Genomic DNA, 20,295 nt, shown 5'->3' with positions numbered 1-20,295 from the left:
ACACACACAGACACACAGACACACAGACACACACACACACACACACAAAATGTGAATTTACAGATGCACCCGTAGCCCTTCTCAGCCTCAAAACACAAACACACACACACACACACAAACACACACACACACACACACATGCATGAATGCATGCATGCACAGTGTGTAACATTCAGTAAAAAGTTATGTAACTTGAATGAAGAAAAAAATGAAATGAATGACCTTTTCAGCATTTTCGAATCCTTACCAACTTTGGCTTGGCCCATATTTTCGAATGGCCAACACATTCTCTGGACGGCACGATTAGCAGACACAGACATTGTAAGCATACCCTGGAAACCGAGTCTGAAGGCTTGTCTGCGTCCAGAAGTCGGACAGAGTTGAAAAGGAATGTGCCCGCTGTCTTTCCACATATTTAACATGTCAGCTTAACCAGTAGCTTTTAGGAGAGGTCAGTCCATTCTACAGACTTCACCGCGACTCTGGCAGCTCTTTGTTCCAGGCAAATTATTGGCCAACTAAATGGATTTTTCACTTCTATAGAACTGAGTAACATGTGCTAGCGCCATTACATCACTGTTGTAGAAAGTTTGCAGCTGAAAACTTTAATCCAGATGTGACATGAGACTTGAACAAACCTTGCATCAGTTTCCTATAAACTGTTCTGATCATTCAGTAAAAAGCTAGCTCGGTCCCCGAGACATTTTCACTAGCGATAAAAGTTCAATGATGAAATATATTCTGTGGCACACGTTCAATGAAATCAATATACATCTCACGTTAAGTGTGGCTACAAAAAAAAAACAGGTGGCGTTGTTAGTTGTTATAGGATCATTTCTTTTTGCACAAACTTGTTTATATACACATACAATGAAGAGTGGCCGTTGCTCCTAAGTGAGTTAGGACGTTAGGATTTGATTTAGTTTCTATAGTTTTCCCTTTAAGGTCAGCCATCCTTCTTCACCTACACCTGGCTGGACCCAATATACTTATACACATACCAGGTGTCAGCAACACCCCCTGATGCTCATGTTTGTAACTGCAGTCTCAAACAAAGCTCGAGTTTCAGGAGCCATGTCACTGTGTTCACAGCAGAACCTCATGTTTTTCTTTGCTTCCCGCTCTCTCTCCTCACATCCTAGAGGACTGCATCGCACAACCATCCCGAGGGGTCTTCATCAACGCACGGTGAGCAGTGAGGAGAGGGGGGGAAGGGGATGTTCTGATGTCTGATAGACTAGCCCTGCGGTTGTTGATTTTTAGTCTTCAGAGAGTCCAGCAGGCTCTTGATTCTCTCACTAGCCGGCACCCTCTTCCTGTTTTTGCGGCTTTTGAGCACCGCAGCCTGTGAGGGCAGAAGGATTGTGGCCAGGCCCCACGGCGCTGCAGTATTGCCACCCCTGGGTCTGCTGTTTTCAGTCTGCTGGAGCAGCCAGGAACTCTCCTGGCACATGGTCACAAAGCGTTCCAGCTGGGTGGCGTTGACATTCTTGCTCACGTTCAGGGTGGGCTCGAAGGGGTTCTGGATATGCAGTGGGGTCACTTCTGGCTTATTCTGCTCTTTGCCCTGGAGGAGGAAAGAAAGGGGGTTGATGATAACAGGTGAAAATACGCCCACCGGACATGCGCAGGGAGGAACACACAGACAGCGATGAGCACAGCCCCACATGTTATGGGCCATCTATTTCATTGGTCATGCTTTTAGGTCTGTGCTGCTCTATCTGGGGCACCTATGCTTGACTGGTACACCTCTCCTCAGGCTAGCAGATGGGAAAGGGGGGGAGAGAGAGAGAGAGAGAGAGAGAGAGAGACTGTGCATGGTGATCTGAATTTTAGGAGCGAGCCTGCTGGCAAAACGAGCCACACGCTCACCACCACGCCTCATTTATCATACATCTTAAAACACCTTGGCCTCAGACATGGCTCTGGGAAACATTTTTAGCTGAGCTGCAAAGTGTGAGTGAATTCGGCAAAGAGGGAAAAAACAAAAAACAGCAGTGAGTTTACAAATTTGGGCTGGGCCGGGTTATTCACACCACACAGTACATGTTAAAAGTAGCCATCGTATATCTATGGCTCCTCTGTTTTGCTGTGTTGGTCTATTTCTTCCCATCAAGTGGACTATTATAATTTGATTCAGGGATGAGCTCGGATCCTTCCAGGGTTCACTGCATAAAATACCTGAATCCCGCCTAAAGTCCAGCAGTTAAATGACTGGAGGGAAGGCAGTGTGGGGTGGAGAGAAGGCGGGGGGCAGTAGAAGACGGCAGCATAAAGCCATCAGTCAGGGGAATAGAGCAGACAGGAGAATTGTAGCACAGTAAAGCAGATTTATGGCTGTTTCTTCACTGGTGAAAGCCTATAGGCACGGGTCATGGTCAGAGTCTACCTGTAGCCTTCCTCTGCTATGTCAACCCTGATATTAGTCTTCTATATTAGTCTGCAGGGTCTCTCCACTTCACTCCCAAGGGCCAGTGGAGACTAGATAAACTGGAAACAAAACAGGCAACAGTGAAATGAATACAGCTCCAAATAGGATCAATGTGTGACTGTTTACGCTGAGCCCGACTGAGCTCCTAATTGGGACCACAGCTCAAGGGCGCCGGGACCTGTGGGGCAGGCATCAATCACGTACGACAGGGACAGCTGTCATCTGTGTGTGAGGAGACGTCATCAACCAAACTTTTATTACAACCAGTCTTCTCCGCTGGAGCTCAGCTAGGGGACTGAGAGGGAAAGTTAAGGTGGAGGCTCAACAGACTTTTCTAAACCGCTACGACGCTTCCTTCCCACCTAAGTTGAACTTCTCTTTTCCTTTAATGGCATCGGATTAGTTGTTGAGTCTGTTTGTAATTAGTCCATCCAGGTGGCAGGAATGGCCCGGAAAAGCGGTTCTCAAAATGGGGTTGGGGGACCCGCATGGGACTTGGAGGGATCATCAGTAAATAAGGGATCGTTTAATATTGTTGTCTTGTTTAAAAACTGCACAGGGTTGATTCTCTAACAAATTTCACTCTATCAAAAAGACACACGTTAGGGTTAATACTCCTGTCTGTGCCCCTGACCGAGGCATGGCAAGACGAACTGGGGTTGGTCCCTGGGCGCTGCACGGCGGCTGCCCACTGCTCCTAGCTACACAGCTAGGATGGGTTAAATGCAGAAAGGAATTTCCCCACAGAGATTAATATGGTATATCAAAACCAAATTAAAAAATTTTTTATCATCTCTTAATTGACAACAGGACCCCAAAAACGTTTGGGATCTGGGATACTGGGATCCATGATGTTGAAAATATGTCCGATTCCCCTGACGGTGAAATCAACAGAGGTCAGTCAGTCTTGGTCCTTGATGCAAGAGTCCTGACCAGCGGTCACAATAACTCACAGTGATTTGCTCTACAAGTCAATCTCGCTGCTTAAAATTGAATTGCAAAATACAATCTGTCACCTCCGGGCAAATAAGTTATCATGAAAAAATTCATGGATGAGGTGATGATGCATACCTTTCTGATATCTATGGATGCCCTGCTGAATGCGAATGTGCTGTAGAACTCAAAGAAGTCTTGTAGCAGATGCTCTGAGGTGATCCAAAAAAGAAAAAAGAAAAAAAAAAAGAGTCAAATTAATGAAGTGGACCACTAACAAGGACTTCGATATTCTCTCAAACTCAATTTAACCCTAAACCCTTTATTCGACACGCTCATACCCACCTAGTGTTTCTGTGTTGTTCTGTAGCCGAATCTTGCTGAAGTCGCTGACAAATGTGCAGTCCTTCCCCTCAATCACGCTCTTGTCCACAGGGCCTTGTAAGAGGAGAGCAGGGACACAAGGTAAATGACCGCTTTTACACTTCTATGATAGCCATAAACAAGACACAGACGAATGGTGTCACTTCATATATCATGAAGAGGAGAGAGAGACTAAGAGAGACAGAAAGAGACAGGGACGAGGGAGATAGAAGTGTGTGTGTGAGAGAGAGAGAGAGAGAGAGAGAGAGAGAGAGAGAGAGAGAGAGAGAGAGAGAGAGAGAGAGAGAGAGAGAGAGAGAGAGAGAGGAAAAAGTGTAGGAGAAAGAAGAGAGCGCAGCACATGTCCTCGGTCGGCTTGTTTGGCTTTCCATCAAAGGCTGCAGAACCAGTCTCCTTGACTGTGACTGGGTGGGTGGGGGGTTGGGGGGAGTCCACCTCTGTTTAAATAGCTGTCTGCTTGAGTGTGGGTGTGTGTGTGTTTCTGGGTATGTGTGGGTCCAGGGGAGGTGGGTGTGGGTGTAGGGGGTAGAGAGGGTCATAGACCTTCCCAGAGTGATGGGCCTTTTATTGTGCTGTAAGCACTCTGTGTGATAGAGTCTGAGCTAAGCAAGGGCTGAGGATGTGTGCGTGCACGTGTGTGTGTGTGTGTGTGTGTGTGTGTGTGTGTGTGTGTGTGTGTGTGTGTGTGTGTGTGTGTGTGTGTGTGGAGGGCAATAGATTGCTTTTAGAAGGCAATTATCAGACAGCCAAGGTGACAGAGAGAGAGAGAGATTAAGAGAGAGATGAGCAAAGAGCAGCTCGAGCAGCAGTAGTGGACCGAGTGGCAGAGCGGTCAGTTGGAGGTTACACTAACACGTACTGCACACCACTGAAACTTCAACAAATCAAATGCCAGGTTACACGTCACTTTCACTGGCTAACGTTGTATATCTGAGCAAAGCTAAATTTAGAGTCAGAACGAAGCCCTTGGACCCCTCTGTGTGAATTCCACGTCACATTTTGACAATCCTTTATGATCTTTATCATCACATTCTACTCATTCAAATCAACAATGAGAAACACGTGTGTTTGATAAAACACCAGTTGTAAAAAATCTTCAGTTCAATACCCACAAGAGCAAATGTCTGTGAAATAACATTTCACAATAACCTGAAAGGTCAAAATGATCACAGCACTGCTCAGTGTTACTTGGTGAAATCTTGGGTTTCTCATGCAAGATGTTTTTTTTTTTTTTTACAGATTTGAGGACGATATCCCCTGAGCAGTCCAAAATGCTACCTGCTAGGTCTCGGAGGTGGTCCAGCGTGGGTATTATGGGGGTACTCCGCCGCTGGAGAAAGAACAGCACCATGACGGTGAGGGAAAAATTGGTGATCCAGGCTCCGGGGATGCTGCTGGTGATACCATGGGTCCTGGCCCAACAGCGCACGCTGAACACAAGGCAACGCACCCGCTGGTCCAGCTGTCCATACAGGTACAGCAGCTCAGAGCTCTTCATCGCCACCCTGTGGAGAATATACAAATTGCAGTTCATGAGGGGGGGCATGAAAAGCCTTCAGCTGATCCACTTGATGTCATTATGCATACTCAATAATCCAGGTAAGAAAATCAAAGAAGGTTGAATCAGTTCATCTGGACACAACGTTTATAGACAGATAGGTTTCATCACTCATCTAAGTAACCTCTTCAGTCTGACTGCAGGTTTCCCCACCCCTTATACACAATATAGTTACATAACGACCGAAACGACCAGTTTCATATGCAAATAGGTGTGACCATTAACTAGAGTTTCAATGGTCATGTGTACTATTCACACAGAGGATTTGGGATTGTTTGCCATCACAGCATCGTAAGACGGTGACAGATGTACTCTAACCAAGGGGGGGGGGGCTAAAAGTACATCTGTCAATGTACGTTTCTGTCAAACGTGTCCAGATGAACTGACTCCACTTTCTTTGATTCACTTTGTGTTATTGGTCAGCACGTAGATGCGAGGCAACATGGTTTGGCGGTCTATTGCAAATGTTTGACTGTGAGACTGGAGACTTCAAGTAAAAATGTAGACAGGAGGGGAACTCTGGTGGTTTATAACGACAAACACACATAACAAATGGTCTCAAACAATTTTCTGAGCTTGAATCAAGCCCACGATCTGTGCTACATCCCATCCCTTCTATCAAATCTCTGTCTCTTTCACGTCACGACAATGTCTAAATAAAGCAGGAAAGAAAATCTTTCACATTCAGACAGTAGATGAGTTATAATAAGGCTGAGAGTAACTAAGGCCGTGACATATAGCACAGATATCAAAATCAATAGCATTTTTTAGCCTCATCTTAGACAACCATAGGGGATGGTCTCGTTTATCCTCAGTGATTTTACAGTGACTGGCCATAAAGGGGCCAGCAGTATTGTTCAAGATCATTTGCTGTTGCAGGCATTGAACATGTGTCATTTCCATTACTGGACGGGGGCAGGCTGCAGGCCTCGAGATAATTAAAAACATCCAATCCAGCCACCGAGGTCCAACACCATCAAGTCAACAGTTCAGTAGGATAAGTGCCATGGGTGTGAAAGAATGCTTAAATCCAGGGGGGCAGGCGCCACCATGTTATATAGCAACACATGTGCTCATGACCAAAAAATGTAGGGGCATGGAAAAAAATACTTAAAAGTATTACATTTTCATTTCTACAAAGATAACATAATAAAGCATTTATTTCATCGAAATCCCTCTGTTATGCCACTTTAACGTTTCACACTATTCTTCAGTGTTGCTCAACACACCTATTTGCGGTTTATATGTTTATATTTATCAATTTATTCAACATATACAGTTTAAATTAAGGACATCCCCTATATCCTCTACAGTACATTTATTTATTGCTTGATTATGTGTAATATACATCTGTTGGACTGCTATTATGTGCAATATACAATAACTGTACCCTGTGCAATAACTGCACATGTGAACATGCTGCTGAATCTTTACTTAATGTAAATCTGCTATATTTTTTTTACTACCAATGCTCTCAATCCACTGTGCTTCTATATATATATATATATATATATATATATACACTACCGTTCAAAAGTTTGGGATCACCCAAACAATTTCGTGTTTTCCATGAAAAGTCACACTTATTCACCACCATATGTTGTGAAATGAATAGAAAATAGAGTCAAGACATTGACAAGGTTAGAAATAATGATTTGTATTTGAAATAAGATTTTTTTTACATCAAACTTTGCTTTCGTCAAAGAATCCTCCATTTGCAGCAATTACAGCATTGCAGACCTTTGGCATTCTAGCTGTTAATTTGTTGAGGTAATCTGGAGAAATTGCACCCCACGCTTCCAGAAGCAGCTCCCACAAGTTGGATTGGTTGGATGGGCACTTCTTTGAGCAGATTGAGTTTCTGGAGCATCACATTTGTGGGGTCAATTAAACGCTCAAAATGGCCAGAAAAAGAGAACTTTCATCTGAAACTCGACAGTCTATTCTTGTTCTTAGAAATGAAGGCTATTCCATGCGAGAAATTGCTAAGAAATTGAAGATTTCCTACACCGGTGTGTACTACTCCCTTCAGAGGACAGCACAAACGGGCTCTAACAGGTACTATTTAATGAAGATGCCAGTTGGGGACCTGTGAGGCGTCTGTTTCTCAAACTAGAGACTCTAATGTACTTATCTTCTTGCTCAGTTGTGCAACGCGGCCTCCCACTTCTTTTTCTACTCTGGTTAGAGCCTGTTTGTGCTGTCCTCTGAAGGGAGTAGTACACACCGGTGTAGGAAATCTTCAATGTCTTAGCAATTTCTCGCATGGAATAGCCTTCATTTCTAAGAACAAGAATAGACTGTCGAGTTTCAGATGAAAGTTCTCTTTTTCTGGCCATTTTGAGCGTTTAATTGACCCCACAAATGTGATGCTCCAGAAACTCAAACTGCTCAAAGAAGTGCCCATCCAACCAATCCAACTTGTGGGAGCTGCTTCTGGAAGCGTGGGGTGCAATTTCTCCAGATTACCTCAACAAATTAACAGCTAGAATGCCAAGGGTCTGCAATGCTGTAATTGCTGCAAATGGAGGATTCTTTGACGAAAGCAAAGTTTGATGTAAAAAAAATCTTATTTCAAATACAAATCATTATTTCTAACCTTGTCAATGTCTTGACTCTATTTTCTATTCATTTCACAACATATGGTGGTGAATAAGTGTGACTTTTCATGGAAAACACAAAATTGTTTGGGTGATCCCAAACTTTTGAACGGTAGTGTATATATATATATATATATATATATATATATATATATATATATATATATAAGTAAACTGCTCTTTATTTTATTTGATAGGCACCGAGTACTTCAGTTTCGTTAGTTCTTCTGTGCAATATGACATCCTTCACAGTGACTGAACTCATCCTTCAACTTATAATGTCTTTATACTTCAGTGTATCTTTGTTTTTCCTAATTATTGTATTTAGTGTTTACTTGTTTAAATGTTTAAAGGAGGAGCGGCATGGCTCAGGAGGTAGAGCGGGTCGTCTAGTAATCAGAAGGTCGCTGGTTTGATCCCCGGCTCCTGCGGAGAGCGTGTCAATGTGTCCTTGAGCAAGACACTGAACCCTTAACTGCTCCTGATGAGCAGATTGGCACCTTGCATGGCAGCCTCTGCCATCGATGAATGTGTGTGTGAATGGGTGACTCTAAGGCATACACTGTAAATCTTTTTGAGTGGTTGGTAGACTAGGAAAGCGCTGTCTAAATGCAGTCCATTTACCATTTATATATGTGTAACAGTGACATATCAAGTCAATTTCTGTCCATCCATCCATTATCCAAACTGCTTATCCTGCTCAGGGTCGCGGGGATGCTGGACCCTCTCCCAGCAGTCATTGGGCAGCAGGCAGGGAGACACCCTGGGCAGGCCGCCAGGCCATCACAGGCCCCCCCACACACACATTCACACCTAGGGACAATTTAGTACAGCCGATTCACCTGACCTACATGTCTATGGACTGTGGGAGGAAACCGGAGCACCCAGAGGAAACCCATGCAGACATGGGGAGAACATGTAAACTCCACACAGAGGATGACCCAGGACAACCCCCAAGGTTAGACTGCCCCGGGGCTCGAACCCAGAACCTTCTTGCTGTGAGGCGACTGCGCTAACCACTGCGCCACCGAGCCGCCCCCAAATGTTAGCTTTTACAAGCAAATTCTATCCAAAGGACAGAACTGTTAAGTGTTCATGACTCATGAGCACATTTTGAATACTGCAGGGAAATAAGTAGGCTACTTTACCTAAGCTGGTGATCAAGTCAATTTCCTCATACAGGAACGTACTTGGCAATGGCTGCCTCAATGGGAAATTGCCCTCACTCAGGAGAACCAGTGTACAGGATTTGTTTTAGACACAAATAAAGTCAGTTGTCTAGCTTCTTTATTAGTCTAGCCCTCTAACTAATCTTCAACATGTCTTTATGCATGCTCAATAATCCAGGTAAGGAAATCACAGAAAGTTGAATCCGTTCATCTGGACACAAGGTTTATTGACAGAAACGTTTCATCACTCATCTAAGTGACCTCTTCAGTCTCAACTAACTGCAGGTATCCCCAACCTTATAAACAATACAGTGGCATAACAAATGAAAACAACGATCAGTTTCATACAGTTGAGATGCATATTTTCCAAACACTGTGTCTCAGTTGCTTTCAAACCCCAAAACGCTCTGCGCCTGAAGCTTGTCCCCCCAAGGATCGGGTCCCCAGGCACAAAAAGAGCAACATAGTGTACGCTGTTAAGTGCTAGGAGGATTGCTGTGACTTATACATAGAGGGAAACCAAACATATGCTGGCCAAGAGGATGACACAACACAGGAGAACTAACGTGTCAGGCCAGGATACCACAGTCTACACCCATCTAAAGGCCAGTGGCCACTCTTTCAAGGATGAGGATGTGCACATCCTTGATAGGGAGGAACGCTGGTTTGAATGGGGAGTCAAAGAGGCCATCTATGTTAGGAGGGAACGACCATCCCTGTATTGTTTATAAAGGTGGGGATACCTGCAGTCAGTTCAGACTGAAGAGGTCACTTAGATGACTGATGAAACCTATCTGTCAATAAACGTTGTGTCATGATGAACTGATTCAACCTTCATTGACTACTACACTACATATCAAATTGACAAGCATATATTGATAAAATGTGCATCCAGGTGGTGTGGCAGTCTATTCCATTGCCTACCAACACGGGGACTGCTGGTTCGAATCTCCGTGTTACCTCTGGCTTGGTCGGGCGTCCCTAGACACAATTGGCAGTATCTGCGGGTGGGAAGCTGGACGTGGGTATGTGTCCTGGTCGCTGCACTAGCGCCTCCTCTGGTCAGCTGGGGCGCCTGTTCGGGGGGGAAGGGGAACTGGGGGTAATAGCGTGATCCTCCCACGCGCTATGTCTCCCTGGTGAAACTCCTCACTGTGAGGTTAAAAGAAGCAGCTGGCGACTCCACATGTAAACGGAGGAGGCATGTGGTAGTCTGCAGCCCTGCCCGGATTGGCAGAGGGGTTGGAGCAGCGACCGGGATGGCTCAGAAGAGAGTGGGGTAATTGGCCAGATACAATTGGGGAGAAAAAGGGGGAAAATCCGAATATATATATATAAAATCCAGTGAGTCAAGTTAATTCTTTATGAGACGGTACAAGCCTGTTTCATACCATAAGCAACCATCAGCTGTCAACAAAGCTACTCGAGGAATGGACATACCATTTACTGCCTCGTATATTATTATACTTAATATTCCGCTCCTCATTTGCTGAGCCCTTTTATCAACACCATTGATGGTTTCTGGAAAAAAAGGCTATATATATATATATATATATATATACATACACACACACACACACACACACGTGTATATATATAATATACATGTGTGTATATATATAATATACATGTGTGTGTATATATATATACATACACACACACACACACACACACACACACACACATATATATATATATAGATGCAATATTAAATTGGGAGGTCACTGCCAACTCCAAGCCCTAAAATTAGAGTGATATAGAGTTGAAATCATAATTATGTGCTAGTTTGGATAAAGCATTGTAAGAATAGACTTGTGATTAAGGAGTTTGTGAGAAGTGAGAACATAATTGAAAAAAACATTCAAAGCCTGTGAACTTCAAATGCATTTGTCCCCTGAGGCATTATAACCACGATCTGAATGTGATGCCGTAGGTCAAATTCCTACGAGACTGACATTACATAGAGAAACCAAGTCAGGTCTGAAGTCACCACTAGAGCGCACCCTCAAGCTCATAACATTTACCCACTCAGTGGCATTCAATGACATTTAGCTCAGATACATCAAACTGCCATTTGTACACAGAGTATACTACGGTTCAAACAACCCAGAGCAAGGTGTTTGAAAAATCCCCCTTTACAAGAATTCTCAGAGGATGGTTCAACTCCATTTCCTTAGAAACTGCAGAATGGTTTTCTGAACATTAGCAGGTGTGTGTATTTGTACAAATGTGTTGCCATCGGTAAACACTGCAATATCCTTGGGGCTAGAGAGAGGAAGTGAAACCAAAACAAGCCTCTTTTCTGTCCCCCCGGCAGCAGTTCCACTGAGGTTGGCTTGCAACCTGTCATACACAGCACTCTCTGACAGCCCTGGTTTCAGCTTCAGGGTTTTTTTTTGTTTTGCAAAACCAGTGTGGCCGAATCATTTTGAAGGACAACACAAAACTTGCAGTTTCTGTGAGGCAAGAAGCACATTACCAACCATATTTGACATTTCAAGACATGACCCTGTTTCCGTGAGAACTTCAGTTACATCAAGAGCATCCACTTATTAATAAAGCACTGGGACAACATAAAAATGGATTGGGGAGTAGTGATTAACACTAGAATGACCAAGACGGTCATTTTGACTGTTTTGGATTTTCAAAGTTTAATAACTTTGTGAAAGACAAAAAAAAAAGATAGACTTGCCGCTCACTGAATGGTCCTAAAATTGCATATATTTGCATTAAAACGAATTTTAGATCAATTGTACGAGAAAAAAAAAGTAATGATAAGATTTACCTAAAACTACCATGACTGCTTGTAATTTGTGTCATCGTGCGCGTCATGCCACTATTATGATGTGTGTTGGTTGCGTCATTTCCTTCACGAAGTTCACTGCTCTGTCCTAAAAACACACCAGCGTTCTCCAGTGCACAGCAATAGCCTAAACTTGATTTCTGATCATTGTCAACATGTCTGGGTACAGCCGCCGTTTCAGACGCACCATGACTACCACCGAGGGGTTGCAGTATTTACAGGCATTGGACAGCGGGGATTTTAAATTGTTTGAAAAATAGTATTAAAGTTGTTAAAATGTTAATTTTGGTGTCAGTCATTTCTTAACAGACATACTAACAAACGCAATGCATTAATATCTCAACTGGGTATTTGTCTTGACAGAATATAGAGTTTAAAAACCGTGGCAGTCAAAATGACTGCCCATGGTCGTTCTAGTAGTTTTTAATTTCCGGTCGTTGTTTGGGACTGTTTCAATATTTATTTTCAGTAATTTTTTTCCATTTTACATTTTATAGGCCTTGTTACATTTGTTAGATTAGCAACATGTGTTTTCCGTTTTGTTTTTCCAGGTAATATTTTAACTTTTTCAGTTTTACTATTCAAGTTCGACCACGTCTCTCTGAAGTTTAAATTGTTCAAAAATAGTATTATAGTTATTAAAATGTTAATTTTGGTTTCAGTTGTTTCCTAACAGACATACTAACATATGCACTGCATTAATATCTCAATTGGGTATTTATCTTTACAGAATATGGAGTTTGAAAACTGGCAGTCATTTTGACTGCCCATGGTAATTTCAGGTAGGAGTGAAATCCCAGTCGTTCTAGTGTTAAATAATGACGTCAAATCGCATTATATAAAGATGAAATATGGTAATTAAGTAATGATCGTGGAATAAACGGTGTGTGGTGTATGTGTGTGCACGTTAACAACATACCTATTGTTGGCTGTAAGATCACACTGAAAACCAGAGGGTTGGTGGGCAAAGCGCACCAGGGGACAGCGGGCATTAAGGATCTCCTGCATCCCCACACAGCCAGGTCCAAACCTGTCCACGCACTTCCCGATGACAGAGAGGATACTCTGGGTGACGGCACGCTCCGAGTTGACGTGCTTCATCTGGTACTCCAGGGCAAGACCTGCCTTTGGCTGCAAACAGAGAGGGTTTGTTTTTGGAGAAGAAGAAACCAAGATCTGTGATTTAATGTATCCAATGTTCTATTTTATCAGTTACCATGAGGCACATGCACAAACGTCATAGTGAGAACCTCCCCAAAATGTTGTTGGGATGTGTGTTTTTTGGGTTTTTTTGCTCTACAGACTCTTGGAAAGTTTTTTTTTTTTTATTATTTTTTTGGGCACTTTTTACCTCCATTGGACAGCAACAATGAAGTGGCAGACAGGAAATGTGGGAGGGGGAGAGGGGCACAACATGCAACAAAGGTCGCCAGCCAGAACCAAACCGGCAACAGTTGCGACCATGCGGCACACGCTGCAACCACCCAACCACGGAGGTGCTCCTACTCTTGGCAATTTTAATCATGGTTTGTACTCTCTGATAGGGTATTCCAGGTCAAAGGAATAGGGCCTTTAAAGCACTGGTAATGCTCACCTGTTTCTTATTAGTCTGTTTACTTTGTTGGTAAGCAGAGATAAGGACTTCATGTTTACACAGAGTGAATCTAGGTGGTTACTTGGGCTAGAATATCCCATTATTATATTTTGTTTCTCTGTACATGTCAGCAACAGAGAGAGGACAGCCATTTTTTGTGTTTTTTGGTATATCACTATAACTTGAAGTGATGTACATCATTCCAAAAATGGATGATAATATTGCTACTGGGATCCATGGATCTTTTTCATTAGTTTAACATCTCACACACCTGCTATGGCCTCAAAATACTAGACACAATTTTGTAATAGATATTACACACATTGCCCTGTGATGGCCTGGTGGCCTGTCCAGGGTACTATATCCCTGCCTGCCGCCCAGTGACTGATGGGATAGGATCCAGCATCCCCGCGACCCTGAGAGCAGGATAAGGGGTTTGGATAATGGATGGATATTACACATATCACTTTACATACATACAGGCAGAGAAAAGTACAACCATGCCAAAACAAATTTAGGGACCAAGCCTTCTGAACAAATCTCAGACTACAACTGAATGATAATGATAAAGGAGAAAGGTGCTTTATATTTCTGTTGATGAGGTCAATGATAACATGGCTTGTCCAGGGGAAATAGGAGTTTCATTAATAAACACAAAAGCTGTTCAGAGTACATGTAAGGAAGGTTGTATCGCACAATGACCAAAAACATGGCGATAAGGGAATGGGCTCCCCAGAAAATACCAGAGTGAATGGAGAGCTACTTCAGATTTAGTCACAGTCAAAAAAAGGCTATACAACACATGTACACTTCAAGCGAAAATTCACCGATTGTCAAACGTCTCTCTGCCTGCGACTGGGGTCAGCACATGAAAAACACCTGCACTTGTTCCTGATCGTTTCTGCCTCTCTGGAGGGGCAGTGGAACAGTTTTTTTTTGTTTTTTTTCTGGCCGCCAAATGACGTATCGTGACATCAGTTGGTGGCCGGAAAAACTACAGACCAGCAATCTAATCTACTCTAAACATGCTGTTCAAAAAACACATTGTCGCTCTCTCGACTAAGCTACGTTTCCGATGATGCGAATGACATCCCACAACACTAGCGTGGAGGATTTTATGGACGACTATAAAGAGGCTTACGTGCAATAAATTCTGGCACATGCAGGCACTACGGAAAGACTCTGTGAGCAGGAGAACACTGATTTCTCCGTCAATATAGTAGAGTGACGACTTTATTGCGTCAATTGACTACATTAGTCATCAGCACTGATTGCACATACACAAAACAATCAGTAAAATTTCCCTTTAAGGCAATGAATTTTGAATGGAAAGTCTATACTTCAAGCTGCAAAAATACCCGTCTTCTTAACAGCATTTGCTACTGTTTTTACAACATAACCTAGCACAGTCTAGTGCCTTTTTAGGACCTAGAGGAGAAAGTTGCTATGCTTTCCACATTACCATCTTCATGTTCCTCCCGCTAATGCCATCCAAATCCAGGAACATGTCCAGGTCACAGCCCAGCTTTCCAAAGCCGTTCACCGATGAACCAAATGGCCTGATGGTGCATTCTGGGAAATAGGAAGCAGCAATGTCCTTGAGCAGAGAGCACACCAGGAAGCGCAGACGTATGTTTTCCTCAGTTAATTGGTAGGCTTCTGTTAAAAATGTTATTTGTTGGTTTATCTAAAAGAGAAAAGAGGGAACACAGAGTTGTAAAAACAAATTTTAATGCACTCCCGGAAAGGGTTTGACTTGAATAAGTCTCAGTAATATATATTCTGATATAAAATGATTTAATGAACTTCTAAGTATTGGACACTTCACTTTCCATAACTGTGAAAATTATATTGCAAATGGGGCAGTTGATAATACTGGCCAAACACATTGTCTTAAGTTTGTCATGTAATGAGTTCTTTTAAGAATTGGTAAAATGACAGCCCATTCAAGGGATAGACAAATTTCCTCTTCAAAAATAGCACTCAGAAAAAAATTCTTAACCATAACTGTAGCCCATGAATCACATAAGAAGGAGTGCGTCGATAAAGTTGGAGTGTTAATGAGAAGACACCAACACTAAATAACCTCATGTGTGCTGCAAATGTCAGTTGCCGTCTTGGTCAACTACTAAACTCGGTCAGTCGGTCAGTCGGCATCACAGCTATGATGTTGGCCACTGAAAAACACGCTCAACAACAGTCCGCCATTTCTCTCTCTATCCTCACATGCTCTGATGGCTTCCATTTTACCCGTTTTCATCCAGTTTGAGATGTTGTCCATGTACGAGATTGCTCGTCTGCCTTGTTGCCTTTTGCCTCAACTTTGCCTTGCAGCATATTTTTCATAATACTGCAGGGCTTATGAAGCATAGCATGGCTGAAACTACTAAACGAGGGGTGGCTAACCATGTGCCATGGACAGCCATGTGTATGGAGGTTTTCATTCCATCCGGACTCCACACCAGGTGATTTCACTGATTAGCAACCCTTCAACCAAAGAGGAAGAATGTATCAGTGAAATCATATGGTGTGGAGTCCGGTTGGAATGAAAACCTGCATACACATGGCCCTCCATGGCACATGGTTAGCCACTGCTGTACTAAACTAAAGAGAGAATTTGGTGCAATTGGTATTTGTATGCGGGAGGGGTTATATTTGTATGGACTTTTAATTTTCAGAAACCTTTTAAAGTATTAATACAAAAAAAATATAATTTAAGTAAAATAAAATATTTTAGGATCAGAGGCCTCCTAATGCTTTATTCTTATTTTGGATCTTTTTTGATACCAATTACAATCGCTTAAAAGGCTAATATTGGTCCATTACTCGAAACTGGAATCTAGCACAGCTGACCAAAATTATTAAAAGTTATACTCCAGAGTTAAATTGAAAAGTAGAACACGTTTTCCCTAAGTATTAAGACGGGAAAATTCCGGGGTCCGCGGTGGTATAGCGGTCTAAGCGTCAATGTAGTTGCCCACTGGGGACTGGGGTTCGCGCCCCGGTCTCGTCAGATCCGACTATGGCCGGATTCAATGAAGCAGCAATCATTGGCAATGCTGTCTTCGGGAGGGGGGTGGAGTCGGCTTGTGTTCGTCACATGAATGTGTCTGTGTGTGTTGGAAAAAGCAGTGGTTCGGCCTGGATTCGCCTTGAAAGTGGCGAGGCGTCTCCTTCGAGACTGCCGGCTGGAGAGATGCAGTTGGCGAATGCATGCAGTATGAAGGTGGGTGTTTGAACTAAAAAAATAGCGATTGATTGGCCACTAAATTGGGAGAAAAAAGGGAAAAATCAGAAATAAATTTTTAAAAAAAAGATGGGAAAATTAGCAAAGAACTGTGTTATTCTATTTGTGCCATTGGGACACATCTTCACAAAGATTTACTTTAATCACTGGTGAGCCACCAATAATAGTTTTCCATACTCAAACCATTGTCCTTGATTACTTACAGTTTCTTCTCTGGACAGTCTCTTTATAAGGTCATTGATTGAGATGGTGGTCTGTGGTTGGCATTGTAGGCCTGATTGTCTATTTGGTGGATCGGTAGGACCAAGACTCCTGAGTGTCAGCAGTCTGGATTTGAAAGGCACCAAGCATTCATGGTTGACACTGGGGATGGATGTCCTTTCATGTATTGAGGCAATACTTCCCTGGTTGGCAAACTCCACCACTGCATATGTACCCTAGAGAACAGAAGAGAACGGAGGGGGAAAACTCAAGGCGCATAGTCACGAAAGAACAGATTTATACTGAATTTCTTGACCATGCTATGTGTATGTGCTTACAATTCCTACATGCACACAGATGGTTAGACATATGACACAAGAAATGACTTACATAGCTTTCATAAAAGAAATATTTGCTAATATTCCCGTGTGCAGATAAATATTTCAGGAACTTTTTCTCGTTGATTTTGTGTGGGCAGCTGATAAGAACCGATCTCTCAGCTTGTTCTCGTCTCTCTTCCTGGACAGTGTAGAACGACTTGCTCCCCTCCTTTTCTTCTAATAGACACAATTGCAAATAAAACTTCACCAAAAAGCACGACTCAAGGAAAACCTAGCTATCACATTTTGCTTAACTTCATATGATGGAGTATTAGGGCCACATTAAAGGGGAAAAATAGGAAGATTTTTTTTTTTTTGCAATTCAAGAATAAAGTGGAAATGTTGAGAATAAAGTCAATGTCGAGAATAAAGTTGAAATACCATTTTGAGAATAAAGTCGAAATGTCGAGAATAAACTTGAAATTTCAAGATTAAAGTCGAACTTTTGAGAATAAACCAAATGACTAGCTTTAGCATATATGTTTCTAAAAAATGCCTTGTGTAGATGAAGTGGTGAAATTGTACTTCAGAATCGGTATTAGTAACAAGGAAATCACTTCTCTTCATCTCATCATCAGCTGCTTCTCCGGGGTTGGGTCGTGGTGGCAGTAAGCTAAGCCCTCCAGCTTCCTCCTGGGGGATCCCAAGGTGTTCCCAGGCCAGACTGGACATGTAGTCCCTCCAGCGAGTTCTGGGTCTACCCCGGGGTCTCCTCCCAGTTGGATGTGCCCGGAAAACCTCCAAAGGGAGGCGCCCAGGACGCATCCTAATCAGATGCCCAAACCACCTAAACTGGCTCCTTTCAAAGCAAAGGAGCAGTGGCTCTAATCCGAGCTCCCTCCAGATTTCCGAGCTCCTCACCCTATCTCTAAGGCTGAGCCCAGACACCCTATAGACGAAACTAATTTCAGCCGCTTGTGTCCGTGATCTCACCCATTTGGTCACTACCCAAAGCTCATGGCCACAGGTGAGAGCTGGAACGAAGATTGACTGGTAAATTGAGAGCTTTGCTTACCGGCTCAGCTCCCTCTTCACCGCAACGGTCCGGTACAACGTCCGCATTACTGCTGATGCTGCACCAATCCGCCTGTCAATCTCCCGCTCCATCCTACCCTCACTCGTGAACAAGACCCTGAGATACTTTAACTCCTTCACTTGAGGCAATACCTCATCCCCAACCCAGAGGGAGCAATCCACCATTTCCACCATTTCTCTTTCAGCGCATAAACACAGTGTGGTAACAAGTATTAAGGCTTTGAAGAGATTGTGCCGAAAATTGCGCCTGTTCATAAGGAGAAACCACACAAACTTGGAAGAGGTGAACGCATTCGTGCAAACTGAAATTGCTAGTAATGGACAGATGGGAGGGTATCGTTACACATGCGCGCAATAGAGAGGGCATATTGTATCACAAGACACAATAAGATAACCGATTTAAGTTGTTTGAGCCTGAAGGTGTGGCGCTCGGTGAGCGCGGCGTCTGAAAAGTAGGCATTCTCGCAACAAAGGTCCCGACTTTATTCTCGACATTTCGACTTTATTCACGAAATGAAAAATGAAAGAAAAATTCTTCCTCCTCGTGTTCCCTTAATATGATCCTGATACTACGTCATTACTTGATAATTCAATCACACTCAAGTAAACTGAAGGTTGTACTACGTGGCCGATGTGACAAGTCAACACGAATTTAACTTGAAACACAGTACTGTGTGGTAGTTAGTGTTCGGCTGTGTTCCGTTAATATTCTGCAGAACTGCAGAGCAAACCATCTCAACCTGGGCTAGCCTGCCGTCAGTAGCTGGTTTCAATTAGCTTACTAGCATGTTGGCTAAATGATTTTGTTGCGAACCAAATTTTTCTTCTGCCAGCACGAAAAACTTACCGGTTTCTTCTTTCCTGGATATTTCAGACTGCGCCGCAACAACGTCTGTCCCAACATTTCTGTGAAGACACAAATCAATTTTCTGAAAGCACTTTACCAGGCTGCCCCTTCCCCTCATATGTAACCTGCACACGCCGAAGGAGGCCGCCATTGTTATGTTGAGAGAAGACCAACAGCGCATGCGTAACATTCTATTCTACGGCTAGATGGAACTGTCAAAAATCAAAATAAATATGTAAAGTACACATTCTGGGATACTGTAACAAATCCATAAATACCAATAACCACACAAAAGCTTCCTCTAGCCTACTTAATTAGCCATGCATCTGCTGTTTTCATAGCATTGCTTCCAAGCTGCTGATTTAATGACAGGGGCCTCAAGTGAAGTTAATATTTTGTTGGAAAAGTTTTTTTATAGTAAAACGAATATTGGGGGGGGGGTTGTTTGTTTGTTTGTTTGTTTGTTTTTGGGGGTTTTTTGCACTGCGAGGAGAGACCAAAATTTTCACAGGAAAATACCCATCCTAGGGCGATAAGCGCGGCTACTGAGATGATTAACACGGGATAAACCGATTTGAATTTCACCTGGAAAAACAACAGAAAATGAAAAGAAAAACGAAACCGACAGCAGCCAGCTCACGTTTAGCCTTCGACGACTGCGCAGGCAGCGACCTCCGGCACTTCCTCCGTTTGCGCCTCGCCTCTTACACGCGCGGCTCCAGCGTTGCTCTGTCGCAGCCGCTCGCTATGGGGGGACGGTGCGGCTGAATTCAGTTTGGAAACGAGAAGTCAAGGTAAGCAGGTTCATAAATCCGACATTTTGCCGCTTCATCGCACACGGCATTCAACTTTGTTGTCTTTGAAAGCGCCCGGTTTTGGACAGCAGCTACGTTGTTACAAATGTGTAATAACGGAAGTGGGTTTTGTGCTTGTCTTCAAACCGAGCCGTGTCTATTTGGGGTGAACAAGTGGACCTGGTTTAGCGAGCGTGTCTCATTTAAGCAGACCTATGCACGCGATGATTTATGTAACCCATTGTAATTACATATCTCATTAGAAAAAAATTGCATTGTGTTTTTCCTTCGAATAGACGGCGATCATTCGTTGCGTTTT

At 43.1% G+C, this 20,295-nt stretch overlaps 1 protein-coding gene across 1 annotated transcript; it reads right to left on the bottom strand.

Annotated features, from left to right (window-relative positions):
• Positions 1 to 593: 593 nt before the first annotated feature.
• Positions 594 to 19,333, bottom strand: mtpap (mitochondrial poly(A) polymerase). Its single transcript, XM_056299709.1, has 9 exons — positions 19,183 to 19,333; positions 17,311 to 17,477; positions 16,923 to 17,156; positions 14,935 to 15,159; positions 12,798 to 13,009; positions 5,027 to 5,253; positions 3,710 to 3,802; positions 3,503 to 3,576; positions 594 to 1,567 (listed from the first exon to the last, which is right to left on the bottom strand). The coding sequence occupies exons 1-9, from the start codon at positions 19,331 to 19,333 to the stop codon at positions 1,238 to 1,240; spliced, it is 1,713 nt and encodes a 570-aa protein (XP_056155684.1). The 3' UTR covers positions 594 to 1,237.
• Between the last annotated feature and the right edge of the window lie 962 nt (positions 19,334 to 20,295).

The sequence above is a fragment of the Lampris incognitus genome, chromosome 19, assembly GCF_029633865.1.
Source record: "Lampris incognitus isolate fLamInc1 chromosome 19, fLamInc1.hap2, whole genome shotgun sequence".
Classification (NCBI taxonomy): Eukaryota; Metazoa; Chordata; class Actinopteri; order Lampriformes; family Lampridae; genus Lampris; species Lampris incognitus.
The sequence above is the reverse complement of the archived record's forward strand: the minus strand, read 5'-3'. Positions and strand labels throughout refer to the sequence as shown.

Coding starts and splice junctions, on each gene's coding strand:
- mtpap (XM_056299709.1), bottom strand. CDS start 19,333: ATGGCGGCCTCCTTCGGCGTGTGCAGGTTACATATGAGGGGAAGGGGC. Junction 15,160..16,922: donor GACTGTCCAGAGAAGAAACT/GTAAGTAATCAA, acceptor TTTCTCTTTTAG/ATAAACCAACAAATAACATT. Junction 5,254..12,797: donor GATCTTACAGCCAACAATAG/GTATGTTGTTAA, acceptor TATTCTCCACAG/GGTGGCGATGAAGAGCTCTG.